The following is a 20,253-nucleotide window of genomic DNA, read 5'->3' on the forward strand; positions in this document are numbered from 1 at the left end:
TTAAACATTTAGCTGCCACTTGATTCAAACTCATAACATCGACACCGAGGACTGGTTGCCACCGTTTTGAAGTGAATGGTGGTGTAGCATAGCCTCTGGGATCCATGCCCTAAATTCAGCCTCGAAGTTATTACTTGAAAAATTTGTCGGCGATGGCAACATTTGTAGTTTGTTTTTTAATCTTTGCTAGCCCATAAAAGTTCTGCTTTCAGCGACGGAGGTCTCCGTCGTTAGAATGTCACAATCTGTCGATACAGACCAGCTTCAATTTATCCTCAGTGTCCCTTTTGAGCAGACCGGTTAATCTTAGTCATGAACTTAAAAGAAATGATGGAGTTAAATCAAGACTAAAACCTATAAAGCAGAGACCGTGGACTCTTGGTCTTCCATGAAACCTCAATTTTTGAGCAAAATTACCGCCGCCTTCGTCAAGGAAATTGCAGAAGGGCAACCAAGTAGTTATTCTGCAAACTCCACTCACATACCACTTATTCCAGTCTAGTTTTTTATGACTGATTTGACTCACCATGCTTGAATAGATTTGTGTACTGATGCAGCTTCCCTGCTATAAGAGATCCAGAATGACTCTCCATTAGGACTGCAGGTCAAGTTTTACTGAAAGCTTTACACAGGACTGTGACTACTTCCATGGTCTTTGTGATTGCTGCCATCACAAAAGGACAGAAACCTTAGGGGATCTTTGACAACCTTTTCTTTTCTGTATTAGTTTGTAAGGATGCAAAATAAATAAACGTAAAAAGTTCCTGCAAGAAAAACAACAACAAACGGATGTTGCATTTCCAGCCAAATTAGGATGTTTGGCGATACTTTTACAGACTGGTACTGATGGGTGTTCACTCTTGTTGGACTCTATATTGCTTTCCCATCTTCTTTCAGGCTGTCTTCAAGAATGTGCTGCCATTTTTGAAAAAAGCCCAGCAGAGAGTCACTTCCCTGCCACAACGGTGCATGTTTGAAGGGTTTGTGGATGCAGCAGCAGTTCAGAAGTTTTATTTACGCTTCTTGGCATCCGTTAGTGCGCTTCTGACTGAGCATTCAAGTAGCCGACATGTGAAGGTATGGTTCAAAATAATCCGTCTTGTCCTCTGGCATAGAAAATGGAATCAATTGCTAGAGTTAATGTTAGTAGCAAGGGATCGGGATTCAATAAAATGCAGTAATTCAGGAGAACGTTTTTGCGGGCTAGTTGGTTCATGATCGAAGAAAAGAAAAAACTGCTCAAAGTGCAAAACAAGATTGCATAATTGAGTAGTGCAGTGTAGTGTGCCATTGAGTGAGGGCGCCACACACCTGGCGGAGCTTGACCTTGCCAGCCGAACTACCTGAAACCCGAATCTAAGCAAGTAAACAGGTAGCGAGATGGCCAGGGTGGGATGGAAAAATACAGACGGATGGGCGCCGTGACAAGAGCCTGTACTGATGCTGATGCTCTAGAATAAACGCATTGAATTTAACAAAGTGTCGTCCTTTCGGATTCATGCCGAAGGCACTGCAAGTTGATGTGCCTGTTGCTGGTGGTAAAAAAAGTAAAGGGACCAAATACTAGTTTAATACTGGCCTTTTAGCTATGCTTCCATTTCTACACGCTTGCATTTGTTTCCATTGCAGATATACAAGCAGTGCGCTTAATTTGTTTTCTATGTGGTTTATTCCAACCGGTGAAATGCATATATTGAATTCTCATCTCTTTTTCTGCATATGAAAGAAGCCAACTGTCATTACAATCCAGGAAATTATTGGGGAATGTTTTTTTTAATTGGTGGTGTTGATAAAATTGGGAAATTAATAATGTAATTTGACCAGCACCTGCAACTCAAAAACAAAGAAACAAATAAACATCTCCCTGTGCTTTCCTGGTTTCAGTGACTGTTGACGCCTTTTATGTGTTTATTCTAACATGCCCAACTCCTTACTTTTGTGTGCTCATTTCTTCTTCTAGACACTTTGGGGCTTTGCCATTCGACAAACATGTCTGTGGTTGTGCAAGCTGCGAGACTTGGCTTGCAGTGTTTCCTCTTGTGATTTCTTGGATGGATGGATGGGTGTTTTTGTTGGTAAAATGGATGAGGTAAGTTTTATGTTGTTTTTGATGACTAGAAGCATAGGAGTATGCTTTAATGAAAAGCAAAAAAAAGAAAAATATTTCATGTTAAAATGCTGGCATTAACTGTGCGGGGGGGCCACTGTTGTGGCTCAGTGGTCACGGCGCTCGGCTGCTGACCCAAAAGACGTGGGTTCGATTCCGGCTGTGGCGGTCGAATTTCAATAGAGGTGAAATTCTAGAGGCCTGTTTACTGTGTGATGTCAGTGCACGTTAAAGAACCCCAGGTGGCTGAAATTTCCGGAGCCCTTCACTACGGTGTCCCTCATAGCCTGAGTCGCTTTGGGACGTTAAACGCCTATAAACCAAACCTATAAACAATTAACTGTGTGTGGTGCTGTCTCCTAGGCAAGCATGCATTTAGAGCTGATGAAATGGCTGAGTAAAACTTCAAAGCAGGGATTTTTGTTAGCGGCAGTGTGACTGTTACATGTTTCTGGTTGTATGAATCGGCAACAAGGGTATACATTATCGGAATGCTACAGTATGTGAAAATATTGCTAAAGCCCTATGCATTCTTGATCTGGCGCAAACATTTCTTTTGTTGGCAATTGCAGACAGTGTAGCAAACTAGGTTTCGTATAAGCATTGCCAAAAGGAGTGTATCAAGTGACTGATGGCTTATTGTAAATTACGACTGGTTTGTAATTCTTTGCTATGCGGATGCCTAAAAGAGGTGTATTATTATGCTTGAGTTAGTTGTACAGTGACCCTGCATTGTAATGAAGTCTCTCTTTGTGGCATTTATTCTATTTGGTGTATTACTCAGAGCTTGTTATAGGTTGCTCTCAAAAGTGCATGCATTTTAGCCCGGTCTATTCAGAGTTCACTGGCGGCAGACTAATGCAATGAGCATACTGTCAGGACCTTGAAGGCTGCATGAGCAAGCACAATGGTGATTCTTTCCTTCTCTGCTTGCAGTAGAGCTGTGTAGACAGTGCTGCAAAGGCCACACAGCTGTGGTATGTTAATACCCTGGTCTGTATTGTCCCGTCACGTGATGATAATTGAAGACTGAGGGCTGGAAACAGTCCCATTCTGATGGCACCTGCTAGTGGGTGTCACTGCAGTTCTACCTCACGTGGCTGAAGCTTTGGAATGTAGTAACAGGTGGAATGGAATGTGGAGAGGAATGGAATGTGGAGCACAGTTCCGCTGTGCTTCCCACACACCACTGCCTCTGTCTCTGTCAGGGGTCCCAAACTCTCATCACCACATGGGCCGCATTGACAAACTTTTTTCTCCTATGGGCCAGTAGCCACAAAGGGCAAAGTAGAAAGAAAGGTTCCAAAGAAAAATAAAAACTAAGTAAAAGTAGACAAACATGATTTTGACAAAACATGTAGCGAAAGCAATTGAGCCTAAAGCTCTGCATGGTGTATATGGCGTGCGAGGGACAAGCTGACATGTGTCCACTAGTGCGTAAGAATGGAGTATAGAATGATAGATGGGGTATAGTCGTAGCAAAAAACAGCTTTATAATGTGCATTAGGGCTGACGTAAAGGCACTGCTGGCTCTTGAAAGAAATGCTTCTAAATGCTCTATATCTTTATTTTCTTGCATAAAAATAAAAATGCTTTCGTGATGTGAGCACTTGATCGCTGTCAGTATCAAAACATTTTCATTCTGCAAACCTACAATGACAAAGGTTGTTGAAGTATAGGTTTGCTAGTGCTCTTAATTGATGCCTGAGCCTAATTGACTAATATGCCTTCCCTGAACTACCGTATAAACGCGTGTAAGGGCCGCACTTTTTTTTCCAGATTCGGGAGCCAATTTTCGGGGTGCGGCCCATACACGCGATTTAGAAAAAAAAAAATTTTTTTTAAGCAAAAACACAGCAATCAGGGAATGAACGGCATCTATTCTGGTGCACGCTCATCCCAAAAAAGCCGCGCAGCATGTCCGCTGTCAACGCGTAGCCGCTGTTCGCATTTCCATCACTAGCAGAGCAGTTCGGGGAAACTCACACGGCTCGCCTCGGAAAGCGCGTTTTTTGCAGCTTGTGTTTCTCAATGCACCCTTTTGATTGCACGGTCATCGGATGCACTTCTCGGCCACGTCGAGTTCCCCCCCGCACGCTTGCCGCGTTCGAGAGCTAACTCCCAGCCGTGTAGCCGATAAGGTGCTTACTCAGCGGCAGCACGCGAAAGCCACAACTACGGCGAACGCGCTAATCCGCCATAAAAGGCTGGAGCTGGCGATACTGATGCTGATTAGATAGCGGGAAGTCGCGGGGGGGGGGGGGGGGGGGGGGGGATAAAAAAATTGACGATGATGATGGCTGCGGCCTCGGGCGCCATCCATAGATGGTTTTTGGAAGCTCTTGTGCGCGTGCTTGGCCTCCGCGATCAAGCGCTCCGCGATCGAGCGCACCGTTGTTCGCAGCCGGAGCCGATCGCGGAGGCCACGGCGCGTGCATTTAGAAGGCTATTCCCGCCTGGGTCATGGAAAGTTCGGGTGCGGCCCTTACACGGATTTATTTTTTTTTAAACATTGCCTTCGGGAAAACGGGGTGCGGCCCATACACGGGTGCGGCCCTTACACGCGTTTATACGGTATGTTTCTTACAACGATAGCTGTATGGCCTATGCTCATAGGGTTTCACGTTGTTGCATGAATGGAGAATCATAGTGCTTCCCAGCATTAAGGAGTGTGTCGCAGTCACCATGCTGCCAAAACTACGATAATGGCTGCATACATGCCATTGTTTGAATCCCTCCCCCCAAAGTAGCAGAAGTGTTTCGTTGAATCCATGCTGTTATGTAAAATGCTGTGTCGGATTTTATGGAACATATGCAGCTCAGGCTATCATGCGCCAGACTCAAGGTTAAAAAAGTGTTTGTTTTGTTTTGATCGATTAAAATTTCTTCATATGTACAGTTCGTGTGAGACATTTGCTTTCTTTAGAAAGCTTAAAACAGGTGACAAATCAACACGTGCATTTTCATCTGAGAGTAACAATGGGTGTTGGGTGATTGGATGTTACGTAGAACAAGCAGTGGTGCACAATTTTCTGTTTACATGAGGTGCAAAAATTTTGTTAGCATTTCATTCTGAATCTTATGCATAGCGCCAATGAAGTTTACTTTGTCAGCTACACTAGTCTGTAAGTTTACCACGACAATAACAGCACAGCAGATGCAGAGAGACAGGATACCACAAAGGTGCTTGTTGTGTTGAAGAATATTAGCTGTTGGCAGCCATATCGTTTCCAAATCTGGCAGCGTGGATAGGAGGAATGTGGTACTCTGAAAAATATCCAGTGACTAGAACAGGTGACCTGCGTGCACACATAGTGATGAGTTTCTCACGATGCCACCCGGCTGTGGAGTGGAGCGGAGGTGCCTCGGGGGTGGGTCTAGGCTTCGCACGACAGTTACTGTGCCTTTTGTCCTCTCTCAAGGGAGGTTTAAAAGCTGCTACCAGAAAAAGCTCAAAGGAGTTCCCCTCAGCTATCACTGTCGAGTGTCCTGTGCTTGCATCCCTAATGGCCTCCAATTGTTTTTCCCCTGAAGGCGGTACATATCTTAAACGAGGAACCTCACAACTACAGGTGTCATTGCTTACTTTGGGCAGGTGTTGCTGAGAGTGACCTTTAGTTTGCGGTGTGTTGTTCTCTAGAAGAATTTTTAGCGGGCATTGTTTTATTGACAACTAAGCCAAAGGCTATCATGCTCAATTAATTAAAAGAAAAATTTTCAATTTCTACAAAACAAGATAAGTGAACTGGAAATGATGCATTTTTTACACCACAACTTCTGAAAGGCTATGTACACCTCAGTAGAATGCACTGTCCACATTTCACAGTAATGAAGTCCTCGGAAAGACAAAAAAATCTTGCTTCCCTTGTGTTTTCGTTACTGTATGGTTCTAGAGCACTGTAATCAGGGTCAGAACTGCATATTGTCTGATGTATCTTCATGCCTTTGGGGAATTATGCAGGACTTGCATTTTTCCAGTGATTGGCTGTATGATACAAAGATGTCTACTGCATGTTTTATTGCCATTTAAATTTTGATTGTGCATGGGTTGAAGTAATTATTTGCTGTGGTTACCTTTCAGGCTCTCTATCATTTGGCCCACAAAAGTGGCACTGATTACAGCTCTTCTGTGATGGCTGTTACAAGCCATGGATTGACACTGGGGCAGCTCTTGCCAGAGGACGACAGGAAAAAGCTGATGTATGCTTATGCAGAGGTGATATTAAGGGCATTTGCTTTCTTTTTTCAAATATCTGTACGCTATGCATTGTGGGTCTATATCATCATATGCAATTGACTCATGACAGTCCGAAGTTTGGGGTCTTCGGTTTTCAATTCATCTGAAATATGTCATGTGATATTCAAACTTAATTATAAGACCTATTATGTGATCAGGTACATACTGGCGCACATATTAAGCCTGTCATACACTTTTGAAAGCTTTATTTTACGTCTAATATAATTGCTATTGTGCTTTGGATGATGCATGCTACAGCATCGCAGAGCTCTTCGTCACGCCTGAGTCATCTTTATGGCAACCGGTTTTTGACATGCCAGAAAGTATTGTTTACTTTTACATGCAGGCCATCTAAGAAAGTGTTAATATTAGGTTAGTTGCTGCAATTGCTGCTGTAGTTCTGTGTCATTGAAGGGCCTTTCATGCTTGAAATTTCATTACATCAGGACTGCCCAGTGCTTTATGAATCTATTTCAACCATGCTTAGCTGCAGAAGTGATATTCTGTATATGCTGCATTGTAAGCAGAATCTGGAAGCTTGAATTAATATAACTGTGTGAATGAAGTGGTTGTAAAACATGGAAGGAGATTGAGTCAGTTGAAGTTTTGAAGCTTGTTTGAATTGACCAGAAGTGCAGTTTAACCTCGTCATAACAAAGTTGTAGGTGCCCAATGATTACTTCGTTATAACCGTAGCTTCGTTATAGCCCGTGTTGACCGAGCTTCCAAGGAGAATCATCATTCCTTCATTATATCCATTATTTCATTATAATCTGCTTCATAATGCGGTTTCGATCCCGGCCGCGGCGGTTGAATTTCTTTGGAGGAGAAATTCTAGAGGCCCGTGTACTGTGCGATGCCAGTGCACGTTAAAGAACCCCAGGTGGTCGAAATTTCCGGAGCCCTTCACTACGGCGTCCCTGATAGCCTTAGTCGCTTTGGGACGTTAAACCCCAATAAACCTAACCAAGTAACGAGGTTCAACTGTACAAATGATGTGCGTTTTAATTACTGCCAGCTGACTGTATACAAGTTGTGTTCTTTTGTATTCGTAGTTTTTTTAAAAGGAAATCTCGAAGTCTTGTGAAGGTATTGTGCAAAGTGTCTGGGACTGTAGCACCAGTAGCGCTCGAGCACTGTTGTTTTTGCTAATGTGTTCAGTGACATACTTGGATAACTGTCCCGTGCGTTTTAGTGACTCACTAAAGCTCTAGTCACATGAAAAAAACTCACTTGCTGTTCTTAATTTTCTTTGTTTTATTCGTCTAGATTGTGCAGTGTAAGACTAACTTGGAGAATGCAGAGGGTGACAAGGAATGGTATGCATATGGTTTTGCGATTGGTAAATTTTTTCTTTTGCATTATTTTTGTGCGGTTGTAACACTTCTTTTCTTTCAGTGACAGGGCAGAACTGGAACGCGAAAGGCTGAAGGCAGCTTTGGAGAACTTCGAGGAGTTTGTGAATATTGCTCTTGTAAAAGTTATAGTTCAGGACTACATGACACCAAGTTCATCCTTTGCAAGGCTCCTAGATGTCGCCAAACAGGATCCATTAGTGAGCACTCTCTTCTATGTTTTTTTTTGCTAGCGTTTTAAAATCACCAGTGTCAGCTACTTTGTGTACATTTGGATAATAACAGGTAATTTCGCTGTGCTGTCTCATTATAGCTCAGGATATCAGAGATTTTGTTTCGCAAGCTTTATTTTGGTTTGATGGCTCTTGAGCATTGTTGGCAGTATGGGGCTACTTTTAGTGCACGCCTGTTGCTTTGCAGTGGGTATGGTGTTCGCAGGTGCAGAAATATGGCATCATGTCTTGCCAGCAGTGTTGTCGGTAACGCGTTACAAGTAACGACATTACCGGTAACGCGTTACTTTTTCTGGTAACTTAGTAACGTACTCATTACCATTTCGTAACTGTAACGGGTAACATACTTACGTTAACATTTTTCGGTAACGTGAGGTGTCACGTTACTAGTTACTTTTTATTTCAATAGTCGCCTTCCACCTCTTTTAAAAAAAAAATCCGAAAATGATGCTGCAAATAAACAAATTCTTTGTGGAAGCAGTTCCCTCTTCTGAGCTAACTCAGGAATGTCGCCAGTTTATTTCAAGATGGCCCCTAGAGAGCCTTCGAAAGAGTACAATGGTACAGCACAGAAAAGGGAATTGCAGTCAACCGGCTGTTTCTATCTTCAACTGCGGCTACGTTTCTGGTTATTGAGTCACTAAGCGAGCGAAGCTGAACTTAACACCTTGAAGTAAACATTCGGTTTTTTGCGATAGTTATGCAGGTTCAAGTAAAAAAATATCGTTTATGTGCGCAAATATATTTTTTCCGGAACTATGACATTTAAGCATTTCTTTATTGCTACACAATTTCCGCGTAATTTCGTAAGCAGAAGCTCACCAGAATTACTGTAAATTTGTTGAGTTCAGCTATGTTTTCTTTGTGAAGTTAGAATTATATGAAATATGAGCTTTATAAAATTGATATCTTAAGTTCTTACAGCAAAGACGCACTGATTAAAATTTAAGGCCATGCAGTAACGGCAAAGTAACGTGCGATACTTTTTTTTGGTAACGGTAACGCGTTACCTTTTTTGTTGGTAACGTAGGGCGGTAACGCGTTCTTTTTTTTTTTTTTAGTGTAACGAGTAACGTATTTAGTTACTTTTTTTCGGTAACGCCTACAACACTGCTTGCCAGTGCTCACTCTGTGCCACTCTGGTGTTCAGTTTTTGCGATAACTTGCCACTTGTTGCCTTCACTATCATATGTCTTTGCCTGTTCGTGCTTATAACTGTTGCTCTTAGAGGAACTTGATGCTTCCTTGTTGGCTGTACAGAGTCCCAGGGGGTAAACGGTTAGACAGGACTTGAAACGAGGAAGTGGAATCATATTTTTAGCATGTTGGATCAATGTAAGAGTGCACTGAATGTGGTAAATGGCAACTTCTCAATGAGTTACTTGCACTCTGACAAGTGCACTGCAGGGTTATGTATTTATAGTGTGTTTTTATGTTGAGTATTAAACTACTGAAACCATTGGGATGTTAAGTGCACATTTTCCGCATATTAATGCATGCATGTCTGATTGTGGAAGAGAAGTAAATGTAGAAGGGTGTACAACGCTTGTAAGTCAATTGGTCTTTAAAATGAAACAGCAAAACCAGCAAATTTATCTGTGCATATAAATGAATTAACGCTCATGCAGTCTTGAGAATGGTAGTTGTGATGTTTATGCGGTTATGCAGGAGATGTCATGATTCTGCAAGGACAGTGAATGATGTTTAAGCCACACTATGAGTTGCACTTTTACCGACTAGTTATTAGGCATGTGCGAATAGTAGTTTATTGGTTTGAAGTGACTTGAAGCAATAAGTAATTTTCTTTGAATAATTTCATATACTTCTGGCACACAAAAAAGGTTGAACGGCACAATAGTCATATTAAAAATATTTTCGAACACACAAGGCCATTGCATGAAAAAAAAGAGAGAATGTATCAGGGTAATCTTGGCTGTGTTGAATGCATGTCCTTATGATTGTGAAGTTCTACTCCACTTCAATAGAGGTGTCTGTTTGTCTTTGGTTTGATGTACTCAGTGGTGGCTATTGGCAGTTGTTATTGAAGGTGACATTAGTAGCATTTAATAAACAGATTTGGGCATTACTAGCACTTCATCCAGGCTTGCTTTATGTCACAGCAAATGACTCTAGAGCTTTGTGCCCAGGTCAATTAGGGTTGCTCTCCTGCAGGTGATTGTTTGAGGATGTAGTGAAAAATTTATGTCTGGTTTTATTTCAGAAGAAAGAGTGCATTAACAGCACACCTGACCTATCCTCGGCCTACAAAAGTGAAACTGCAGCCTTCTGTGCATCTGTGGACAATACCTACTGCATAGCACATTTGGCTGCTGGCTGTACGACGGATGTCAGGTGTACGTGCCTTTCAAGATGTTCCATGCTGTAACCAGCAATTTCCTTCATTAGACCCAAAAAGGCACTTTTTTTCCTGCAGAAGCTTGAAAACTCCACCAACTCGGAAAAAGCAAGATAATTTCGGTTCATAAAATTCCGTGAAAGCCTGTAAAAATTCTCTTTTTGCCACATTTTTGTTCCTCAGATTCCCCGAAAAAGGGAAAATTCCCGGAATGGAACATCACTGCTGTGGTTGTTATCACATTTGTACTTCTCTAAACACAGCTAAATTCCAGAGTTTGAAATTTCAGGTGTGCCTTTTTAAAGGTGAATGTGAGTCAGGCTGGTCTGCTGCCAGGCAAAAGGTGACAAATTTGTTTCTTGGGAGCAACAAACCACCTTTTTCACATGGCCGCTCTGTACGTGCACACCTCCCCTCCTCTGCCCTCTCCTGAGCTGCACTGATTGAAAAAAAACCACAAGAGTCTAGTGCATATATACAGTTCATGCTGGGGACAGGCGCAAGTGACAGATGCTGGTAGTTGTCAGGCATGCACCTGCCACTTTGCATGTGTAGTTGGTGCCTTGTGGGAGCAGATCGCGGCTGCGTTGGCCACATGTGTTTCTTTTCAACTAATTTTCTGGGTAGCAGACAAATTTTCAGGCGCTCTCCAGAGGGCACGATTGCATCTGTGTGACTGAAAAGCTAGAAATTTGTTTTGTACAAGCATATGAGCCAGTTTTAGACAGTGAGGTGCTTTAGACCGATCCATCACCCTTCACTGTGGCTCTGCACAAGATATTGCTTCCAGATGCCAAACCTCACTAATGAATCCAAAGCTTAAAATTAATGTTTCTGTGTACCCTGCACTCCTGAGAAATCAGCATAATAAATGCATCTGGACAACTATGTTTGTCATACGCCACTTGGCGCAGAATTTATACATACGTTGTTTCCATTTCAGGTGTGGTGTAAGTTAAGTTGTATGCTAGTTTTTGATATTTAGCGCATGGTTATTAATGACCTGAAGTGATTATTTATGTAATAGATCTGATAAAAACATTCTTGCTCACTATTGGTTGAAACATATTTCTCTGCAGTCTGTTGCAGCTTCACTTAGCGAACAGAAAATATTCCGGTTTGTTAGTGTTCTGTTAGTGTGGCCAGCAGTTGATTTGACTGCCACTTTGAGCCATGTTGTGAAGAAAGATATGCTTGAAAGCACAAATATGTGTGTCGTGGCTTTAGGTTTACTGTCAACATAAAGCTTGGAGAATATACATTAATGAAGATGAAGAGACAGGAGGAGTTAAGGAGAAAACTGCAAATGTGCAAATATTGGATATTTTCTATTCTCATAGCCGATTACCTCATCAGTGCTCTTGCCTGAACAGTTGGGTGTTTTTAAAAGTGGTATGATAAACACTTTGTGCATTTTAGCTGTCAGCAAACTGTGGGAGCATCTGCGTCTTATGGAGTGGCTTGACCCAGAGTTGGTGGCAACTGTCATGTCACTGGTCAGCAGTGGCGACAAGGGCCTCTTGGAAGTGCTGGAAAGGATCCAGTGTGCCTGGAATTTCCATGTTCAAGGTCTCTTCAAGAGCCTACTACACCTCACGGAGCCAACTGCTTTCTTTGTGTGCCTTGGTGAGCCTAGATGGAACTCTCTTTGCCATGTCATGGCTGCTCATCTGTGTCTGCAGAGAAACATTCATTTTTATTTTGAGCTGCATGGGCAGCAAAAATGTGGTTGCCAAACTGTGTTGGTGCACTACCAAGCATCATCAGCTGGAGCTCATAAGCAACTTCTGTATGTGTGCAGGTCCTATCTGTAGAAGGCTCTTGTTTTTTTTTGAACCCTCTTGTAATTTGAAGGGAAGGGAAGGGAAGTCTTTATTTTATAACAAAGTGTGCAAAAAGAAGTACTGGTCAATCTAAGCACATAGTGCTTGTTAGAAGACCAGGCAGCCAGTGTTGCATCCTTAAACTAGGATATAAAGCAATATACATTCACAATATTCACATAACGGGAAAAAATAATAATACAAGGTAAATACAAGTAATACAATCCTATGCGAACAAAATATAAAAACGAGAAAATGTAAAAAAAAAACGAAAAAAAGAAACCCGTCAAGTTTTCCACTTGGCAAAAAAAAAAAATCACACATTACAAGTCAAAGTTGAACACCATTCCTTACTTCTCTCAGCATTACAGCTTGTGATTTTAAATCGTACAGTATCTCGCTTAGTTCATTGAATATCTAAGGTACATAATAATTTTTGGCTTTCTTTCCATAGTTTGTAAAGACTCGTGGTTTAACATATTTCTCAGTTTTTCGTAGTAATACATCTTTCTTTACTAATAGCTTAAAATTGTTAGAATAATAGTAGCGGGTCAACACAGTATACTTAAATAGCTCATGCACTGGAAGTATTCCTAGTATGCGGTATTTCTCATGTGTCTCTATATGTTCCCATTCCGTTCCATAGGCTATGCTATTGACAATTCTTTTAATTATTCGGTTAATATTTTGTTTCTTGTGGTCAGAACACGTACCGTACAAGGTGATAACGTATGTGATAATTGTTTCGGCTAATGACTTATATACAGTTCTTCGAATGTTGACAGGGCTTTTCCCTCGAAGGTTATACATCATGGCTGCGACAGCCCTCAGTTTTCTGCAAATGTAAATGACATGGTCACTCCAGGATAGGTGCTGGTCAAAAAAAATTCCTAAACACTTGACCACTGGCTCGAACTGTAATGGTTGGCAGATGCATGAACTACAGGGAATCAAATTCTACAGTGCCGCTTCGAAGAATGCTGCCAGGTGCTGTGTTGTAGGGAGAGAATTCTGACGCCTTTGTACTAATAGTACGGGGCGTGGCGCTTGATCAACATGAAGGGGCACTCATAGGGAGCGATATGGGAAATGCGGTGAGGCTTTCTGAAGCAACATTGTGTTGTGCTTAAGCCGACATTGATTTGAGGATTGTAAGAGAAGAGGAAGCCACCACAGCTTCTAGTGTGCACGCCTGCTTAGGTGCTACCAATATGTTCAAGCTGGGCTGGTAGGCAGGACATCACTGCAGTTTGTCTGATACAGTCAAGCCCACTTATAACAATATTCAAGTGCCATGGAAATACCATTGTTATAACCAATAATTGTTATAACAGGGTTGTGCCGAAAAAAATAAAAGATGACAAACTTCAGAGCATTTATTGACAGTAAATAGCCGAAAGGGTTCTATTGTTCTAATGCCTGTAAAAGCTCGTTAATTCGAACTTCAGGAAACCGGAACAATGTTCACCGTTCACCGATGACCAAAGCACCGCTATCGCTGCGCCACCGGGAGCTTCGCGCACCTCCATGTCACAGGAATCAAGCCAGCTTTCCGGAAGTGATTCTTATGGGAAATTCAAGAAGCATGTAGAACCAAGGGTGCTGCGACAGCTGACAAGCGAAAAAAAAAACCGCGCTCGCTGCATGCACGCGCACTGCACCGACTGATTGGGGGTACGCATGGCTTGCGTAGCCAATGCAGCAATGCAGCAGCTCTCCTGACGCGATGACGCCTGCCTCTTTTGCTTTCGTGGCATTGCTGCGCCAGCTTAGTCCATTGGTCGGCCCCACACGTGCGCGCTTTTGTGTTGTAAGCATGGTTTTGCTGGTGTGGTTGTAGCATTTCCTTCTTTTTTTTTTTCTATAATGGTTGACTCTCAATTACCAGATTTAATTGTTATAACCAAAAATGTGCCTTGACAGCATTGCTATAAGCAGTTTATTTTACCATAGAACACAAGGCAAAGCTGATGATGCCATGACTGACCATTGTTATATCCGATATATTGCTATAACCAGTATTGTTATAAGTGGACTTGACTGTATTCCTGGGGCGCATATTACTCTTGGTGTGCATGTTGAAAATTTTGGTGCTGTTGGGACAGGGATACTATAAGCAAGTAGAGATTCACTAGATTGTGCGCGTGAATGTCTGTGGAATGACCAAATAACCTTTTTCTTGCTGTTATCCTCCAGATGCCTCTCTTAAAAGCAGCATAACTTCCTTGGCTGACAGTTCAATTGATGACAGAATGTCAGCTGGCATGGTCAGCGAGATCTACACACGAACAAGCTCTGTGCAGGAGCTGACGGTGGTGGCGTTTGAAGGCAACACAGTTCCAGAAAAGGTTGAGATAGCCTTGAGGAACCTGATGATTGGTACGGATTTCACGATGTGTACTAAAGTTTACGTCTTTACTTGAAGTGTTTTCTGCCACCCATCAGTCTTTCATTCTTATTTTGATCATTGGACTAGCTTCCGGCTTTGAGAGATTACTGTGGAATGTAGGAGGTGCCGGAGGAGATAATTTTGCAGTTTATAACATTTGCATTGTTGTCGAATGTCAGATATGAATAGGAGCAGGAGAATATTTTAATTAAGGCTATCCTATGGTGCAACTGACATCTTCCATTTCCGTCTGAAGGGAGGTTCTTTTTTATAATTTCTTTTGTCATGCTCTTCTCAAAATATCTTTTCAACCACTCTGAGCTGGCAGCCTTTTAGATTAGTGTTTTGCATGTCAAATGTATGTGACATAGCCATTTTCAAGGGCTGGCTACATTACCTTTGGTTCACAAAATATGCTCACGAAGTCATGCAAGGTTGGAGCTGCATGCAAGAAAAGTGACCATTGGATATTTCTTTTGATGAAAGTACTATCTGTAAAAGAAAGGAAGAGCACAGGAGCTGCAAAAGTAGTTCAGGAATAGGCAAAGGAGTATTTCTTCCTTTTGAAACTTTTCCTCTTACCTATTGTTTATTATTGGTGCACAAGATTCACGAGAATAGTTATTTTTAGAAGTGTGTGAATATTCAAAGTTTTGAATATGAATTGAATGTGTTTGTTATTTGGTTCATGTTTTATCTGCAAAATTGATAGTTGAGAATTTTCAAATATTCTGGCAGCGATCGAATATCGCGCCAACTTTCATAAATCTGACTGTGGCAAAACCACAATACCTGGGAAAATTATCGGATGACTGAGTTCTATGTGTACGGAAAACAGTACAAAGGCATCCTCTTCTCTTTCTTCTCCGTCGTGTATCATGTGGACCGATCATATACAAACACTGCTAAGCTTAGACCTCATGCGAACTTTCGCAAGTGGGCTTTTCCACATGTCACGTGTAATGAGAACAAGATGGCCGACCGCCCACTTCGAACTATCACAGTGTGAAAGCGGGTGGTTTTTTTTGTGTTACATACTAAATGCCCACACCCATAACACTTGTCCTGTCACCTTCGCCGCAGCTTCTAGCATGACCTCTGTCATCTCGTTTTGGCCAACTGTGATATGCAGGAAAGCCCATTTGCAGAATTTTTTAATGTGGCTCCTTTTAAGTGTTACTCATTTTGCATGACCTCATTACAGGGTGTGTACTGTATCAAGCAGTATACATTTCTGTGCACATTTTTTTTTTTTTGTATGGTGCTGAGTCATTCTAGTTTTTTTTTGTTTTTTTTTTGCGAGGATCATACATTATTTTGTAAAAAATAAGGATAACAACATTCACTTATTTATCTTCTTTTAGAATTTTTTTTCATAGTGAACAGATACTTGATTCATATTCAAAAATTTCAGTACTTATACACTCCTAGTTATTTTTGTATTACTGAAAAGTGATATATTTCTAGATTGGCCACATGTTCATCTCAAGTACACGTAAAAAAAGAAAAGAAAAAAGACTGAGAAAGAAACCCATAGCTATTTAAGATTTATAGAGGCCTTTTTTTTGGGGTCATTTAAAATTTCTGTTCATGCTAATGCTGTTTCTGATAACCTCTCAAGATTGGGAGTTGCAGCTGTATCTGTTTAAGCAGCTTCTATGAATGACACCGTGGAATACTTCATAAATAACAGTTCGTTTATTAGGACTATGTACCTTAGGTGGTTATACTTACAAGATACATAGTTTTTGTAACCATTGGTTGTCGTTTGGAGAAGATTCATTGTGTTAAATAAATGTGGCTAGGTAGAGTGACGCTGATACTTTGCTTTGCTTTTGCAATTAAAACAGTATGTTTGGCTGGTTGGTATTGATTACTATTGGTCTTTTGGAACTGCTTTGAAGCTATGTTTGTTGGTAGAAAACTAGAATGCAGTCTTTCCACTTTAGCTCGTCAGTCATTGAAGAAAGCGGCACCACCAAATCGACTGAAAGGGGCCAAGGTTGTTCGCGGCTGTGTGAAAGTTGTTCATGAAGAAATTGACAGGCACTTGGATGTTGTGTCTGAGACGCCATCACACTTTCCAAGTAAGGGAGTAATGTAGGTTTTGTCTACACAAACTTGTCTTTGTGGGGCTGTATGCTGAGCGCGACTTTTCTCAATTTCTTTTTGTATAGGTCGTCTGCTTACAGGACTTACCACACCAGCAGCTAGCAGAAACCCCACCGCCACAGTGGAGAAATCATTTGACCTAGAGATAACTGGTAAAGCAATTTCCGCTCATTTTATGTTAGCTCTAGATGCTGGTTTCTTGTTTGAAACTGGTGCTAATTGGCAGAGTTCAAGAAAATGTAACACATACTAATCGCATGAGCTTCCAGATGTTTGTCTATCACTTAGTGCTACAGCTGATTGGTACCAGCAAACTTAGAGTAACATACTGCGTGGCTGTTGCCTTTCTTTGTGAATAAATCCTCTTTCTCTGTGCCTGTCATTAGCAATCCTTGATAAATCAGGGCATATTTATTGATATCCATATCAAACTGGTGCTGCATTGATACTGTGGACATTTCGTGCACTTTTTTTTTAGAGCGCAGCTCTTTGGCGTCCGTTCCTGGGTTTCGCGTCGTCGTCGGCGTCGGCCTCGTAACCAGCTCCGCCCCCCTTTCATCCCCCCAGCGCTATCGGCGTCAGCGGCATCAGTCAGTCGCTGCTATCTCTTCCCTCCTCCCTTTATCGTGTTGTCCGCTTGCTGCGCGCGCTTCTGCCCCCATCGTTTGCCGCTGGGTGTACACGCCACCCCCCTCCCCCCTCTTCCTGCGAGTCTCCGGTTGTCAAAGCGCCGGCTCGAACTTAATTCCTTTCTTCGCTCCTCCTCCAATGCAACCCCTGTGCGGTGGCAATCAGAGAGCCAGATCGGTGGCGGTGGATCTGTATATGTGCACCGCCCGAGCCGAAATCGCGAATACGTGTGAAAAATAAAAAAAAATTCTGTGATAGCGCATACATGTGTTGCTCGATTTCTTTGCCTCAATCTATCGAAAAGGTGAAACAGCTTATTTGCTGCGCTCAAATTTCGCATTAGGAAGTAACGTAATCGTCGGTAATTTTTTTTTCATTTCTTTGCCCAATCTCTGCATGTCAGAGAGAAATAAAAGTTTGTCTTCATTTTCAGCATTTTTGGAAACGATGGAGTCTGGAGTAATGGAACAAAGTAAACTATACCACAGTATCAAGCCATCAACCACAAAAGCTAGGTGTGGCATTTTTAAAAAAAAAGTTTTCTTATTTTGCAATTTCTGTATCGTGGGTACTGAAGAACAGAGAAGGGACAATACTGCCAACAGTTTTGTGAGCTTATCTGTGTCGATGTCTGCATGTCAGTTGCCATTCCCCGTTGTGTGTGAACTTACGTAAAGAAAGAAAGAAAAAATGAGAACAGGGCATAGTGTACAAGACTATCTTACAAGCTTTACTGCTGTGATTAATTTAATAGCCCTTAAACCTTGTTCAGTTGAAACTTTTGTAATTAACTGGTAGTTCTGGTAATTCTTGCTGTGTGTTTGTGCAAGGCATTGCATGTGGTATTACTTGGAGAATTCTATCATCTTGGTATGGAGCGTGATTTGCATGACACGGATGAGACAGGGAACACACGATGAGCTTAACTATCAGCACTTATTTAGGACATAAAATCACCTTGCATCTTCTTTTTCTCTTCATGTATTCTTCTATTCTACTGCTTTTGCTGTTGTTGTCCTCAGCTAAACAGCTGTATTTCATCAACAACAGTAAAGCTAATCAAAGGCTGGATCACACGCTAGTACCCTTTTCTTTCGATATGCCTGGTTTCTATGTTTTCGTATGCAATTCGTGTCTTCTGTGACATGAATCATGCTTGAGATTGTGGAGGCCATCCATATTTTTCAAAAGAGGTGACCGGCATATGAGCTACTCATCTAAGCTATGTACCATGATGTATTGGTATCAGTATGTGCAGTTAACTGTTTTGCTGAAGTTTAAAAATTCTTTTTTCTTGCAGTTCCCTGGAAGCTAGTGGTGTCGCTAAGAGAGAATGTGTTGACAGCAAGTTGCTGTAAGCTATTGTTTTCTTTATCTTTTACTGTTGACAAAAGTTCAGACTTCCGGTATCCCATTTTGTTTAATCTAAACCTTTTTGTGACCAAAGATTGGAACGTGTAGTTGCCAAAATTTGGCACACTTTTTGCTCAAACACTTTCAAAGTTAAAAAAATTATAGGGGCACCCAAGCAATTCCTATGATGTGTAAATGTAAGAGCATTTATTCTTGTTGCTGAGTTGTTGGGGACTTTGAGGGTGAACGGTGTTTCGCTGTGGCAGCTTTTGCTTTGCATGTTTCGCTGCATTGCAATGATCTCATACTTCGTCAGCAGTGAAATTCTATTTCCGGCTATGCTTTGCTGTCTCATCTGATGATGTAGACATGAGTGATTCAACATCGGATGATGAAGACTCCATAAGCCACGTTTGCATTAATACGGCAGTAGGCATCGTATTTCCTAGCGTATCTTGCGGAGCCAACACACCACTGCTGTACATGCACCACATCAAGTCTGTCGGGACGGTGACCCCTTGCCCAGTGCACACGAGGGAAGGGTCCAGCCACCCCCATCTTGAGTGCAGTCTGCCTTGTTATCCAGTTCACAGGGTATTGTATAGCCACTGCAATGAGGAGGAGGGGCGCCTCCAAACCTGTATCTATTCACTCCGAAAGTCTTGGTCTACCCCTGCCTTGTGATGACCTATTGCTCCAGGGGAGGTGATTATATCATTCACGGGCCGTGTTTCTGCTACGGCTTTCTGACGACAGCGGGGCTTTCACACAATGAGCCAAGTATTACTCTCACATTAATATTGCATTTGCAAGCAGTACGTGTGGCTGTCGCCGCAAGAGGCTTCAAACGTGTAATGAGACTTTTCCACTGTAGCTGTTGTCTTAGTTGATTCAAGCGGCTGTTTTTGGTATATTAAGCCCCATGTCTTTTCAGAGAACAGCGTGCTGAGAAGCGCATGGTCTCAATGTCTCAAGCGAAAGCCTGGCTTGACACCTCTGCCAAAGCTGGTTGGCGTGACACACTCAGTCGCTCCCTCTGGCGCTCTGAGGTAAGCCTTGTGCCGTACACTGCCTTACCAGGAGGTGTGTACAACTTGTATGCCAGTTTCTGCCTGCTTGTTTTCAGAGAAGCATCTGTGCTGGGACAGCAAATTTCAGGAGTTGGCTTCAGAACAACAGTACAATCTACACACTTACCCATGAAGCACAGTTGCTTGCCAAAGCTGTCATAGATGACCAGGAAGAGGTAAGTGCCTGTGACCCAATACATTCGTACTTGCTCTTCAACTTTCAAAGAAGCTCCGAGGAAGAGCTAAGAGGTTTCACGTACCATGGCAAACCGAGCCGCCGTGGTGGCTCAGTGGTTATGGTGCTCGGCTGCTGACCCGAAAGACGCGGGTTCGATCCCGGCCGCGGCGGTTGAATTTCTTTGGAGGAGAAATTCTAGAGGCCCGTGTACTGTGCGATGTCAGTGCACGTTAAAGAACCCCAGGTGGTCGAAATTTCCGGAGCCCTCCACTACGGCGTCTCTCATAGCCTTAGTCGCTCTGGGATGTTAAACCCCATAAACCAAACCAACCAACCAAACCATGGCAAACCGAATTTTCTTGACAGGACAGGGTGTGCATAGGTGCTTTGTTTATATTTTTTGTTTTAGG

General features: G+C 42.2%; 1 protein-coding gene across 2 annotated transcripts in view; it reads left to right on the top strand.

Annotated features, from left to right (window-relative positions):
• Positions 1 to 20,253, top strand: part of LOC149349624 (uncharacterized) — a 34,787-nt gene that overhangs the window by 3,047 nt on the left and 11,487 nt on the right. For both annotated transcript variants that reach the window (XM_089576802.1, XM_089576803.1), the window contains exons 5-18: positions 898 to 1,077; positions 1,961 to 2,089; positions 6,189 to 6,323; positions 7,614 to 7,663; positions 7,743 to 7,899; positions 10,154 to 10,286; positions 11,708 to 11,914; positions 14,308 to 14,490; positions 16,450 to 16,587; positions 16,678 to 16,764; positions 17,676 to 17,757; positions 18,543 to 18,596; positions 19,530 to 19,644; positions 19,722 to 19,841. In XM_089576802.1, coding sequence (XP_089432928.1) covers positions 898 to 1,077; positions 1,961 to 2,089; positions 6,189 to 6,323; positions 7,614 to 7,663; positions 7,743 to 7,899; positions 10,154 to 10,286; positions 11,708 to 11,914; positions 14,308 to 14,490; positions 16,450 to 16,587; positions 16,678 to 16,764; positions 17,676 to 17,757; positions 18,543 to 18,596; positions 19,530 to 19,644; positions 19,722 to 19,841 — 1,770 coding nt within the window. The remainder of the gene's footprint in view (positions 1 to 897; positions 1,078 to 1,960; positions 2,090 to 6,188; positions 6,324 to 7,613; positions 7,664 to 7,742; positions 7,900 to 10,153; positions 10,287 to 11,707; positions 11,915 to 14,307; positions 14,491 to 16,449; positions 16,588 to 16,677; positions 16,765 to 17,675; positions 17,758 to 18,542; positions 18,597 to 19,529; positions 19,645 to 19,721; positions 19,842 to 20,253) is intronic.

This window comes from Amblyomma mixtum, chromosome 3 (genome assembly GCF_055824585.1).
Source record: "Amblyomma mixtum isolate Tamu chromosome 3, ASM5582458v1, whole genome shotgun sequence".
NCBI classification, from domain to species: Eukaryota; Metazoa; Arthropoda; class Arachnida; order Ixodida; family Ixodidae; genus Amblyomma; species Amblyomma mixtum.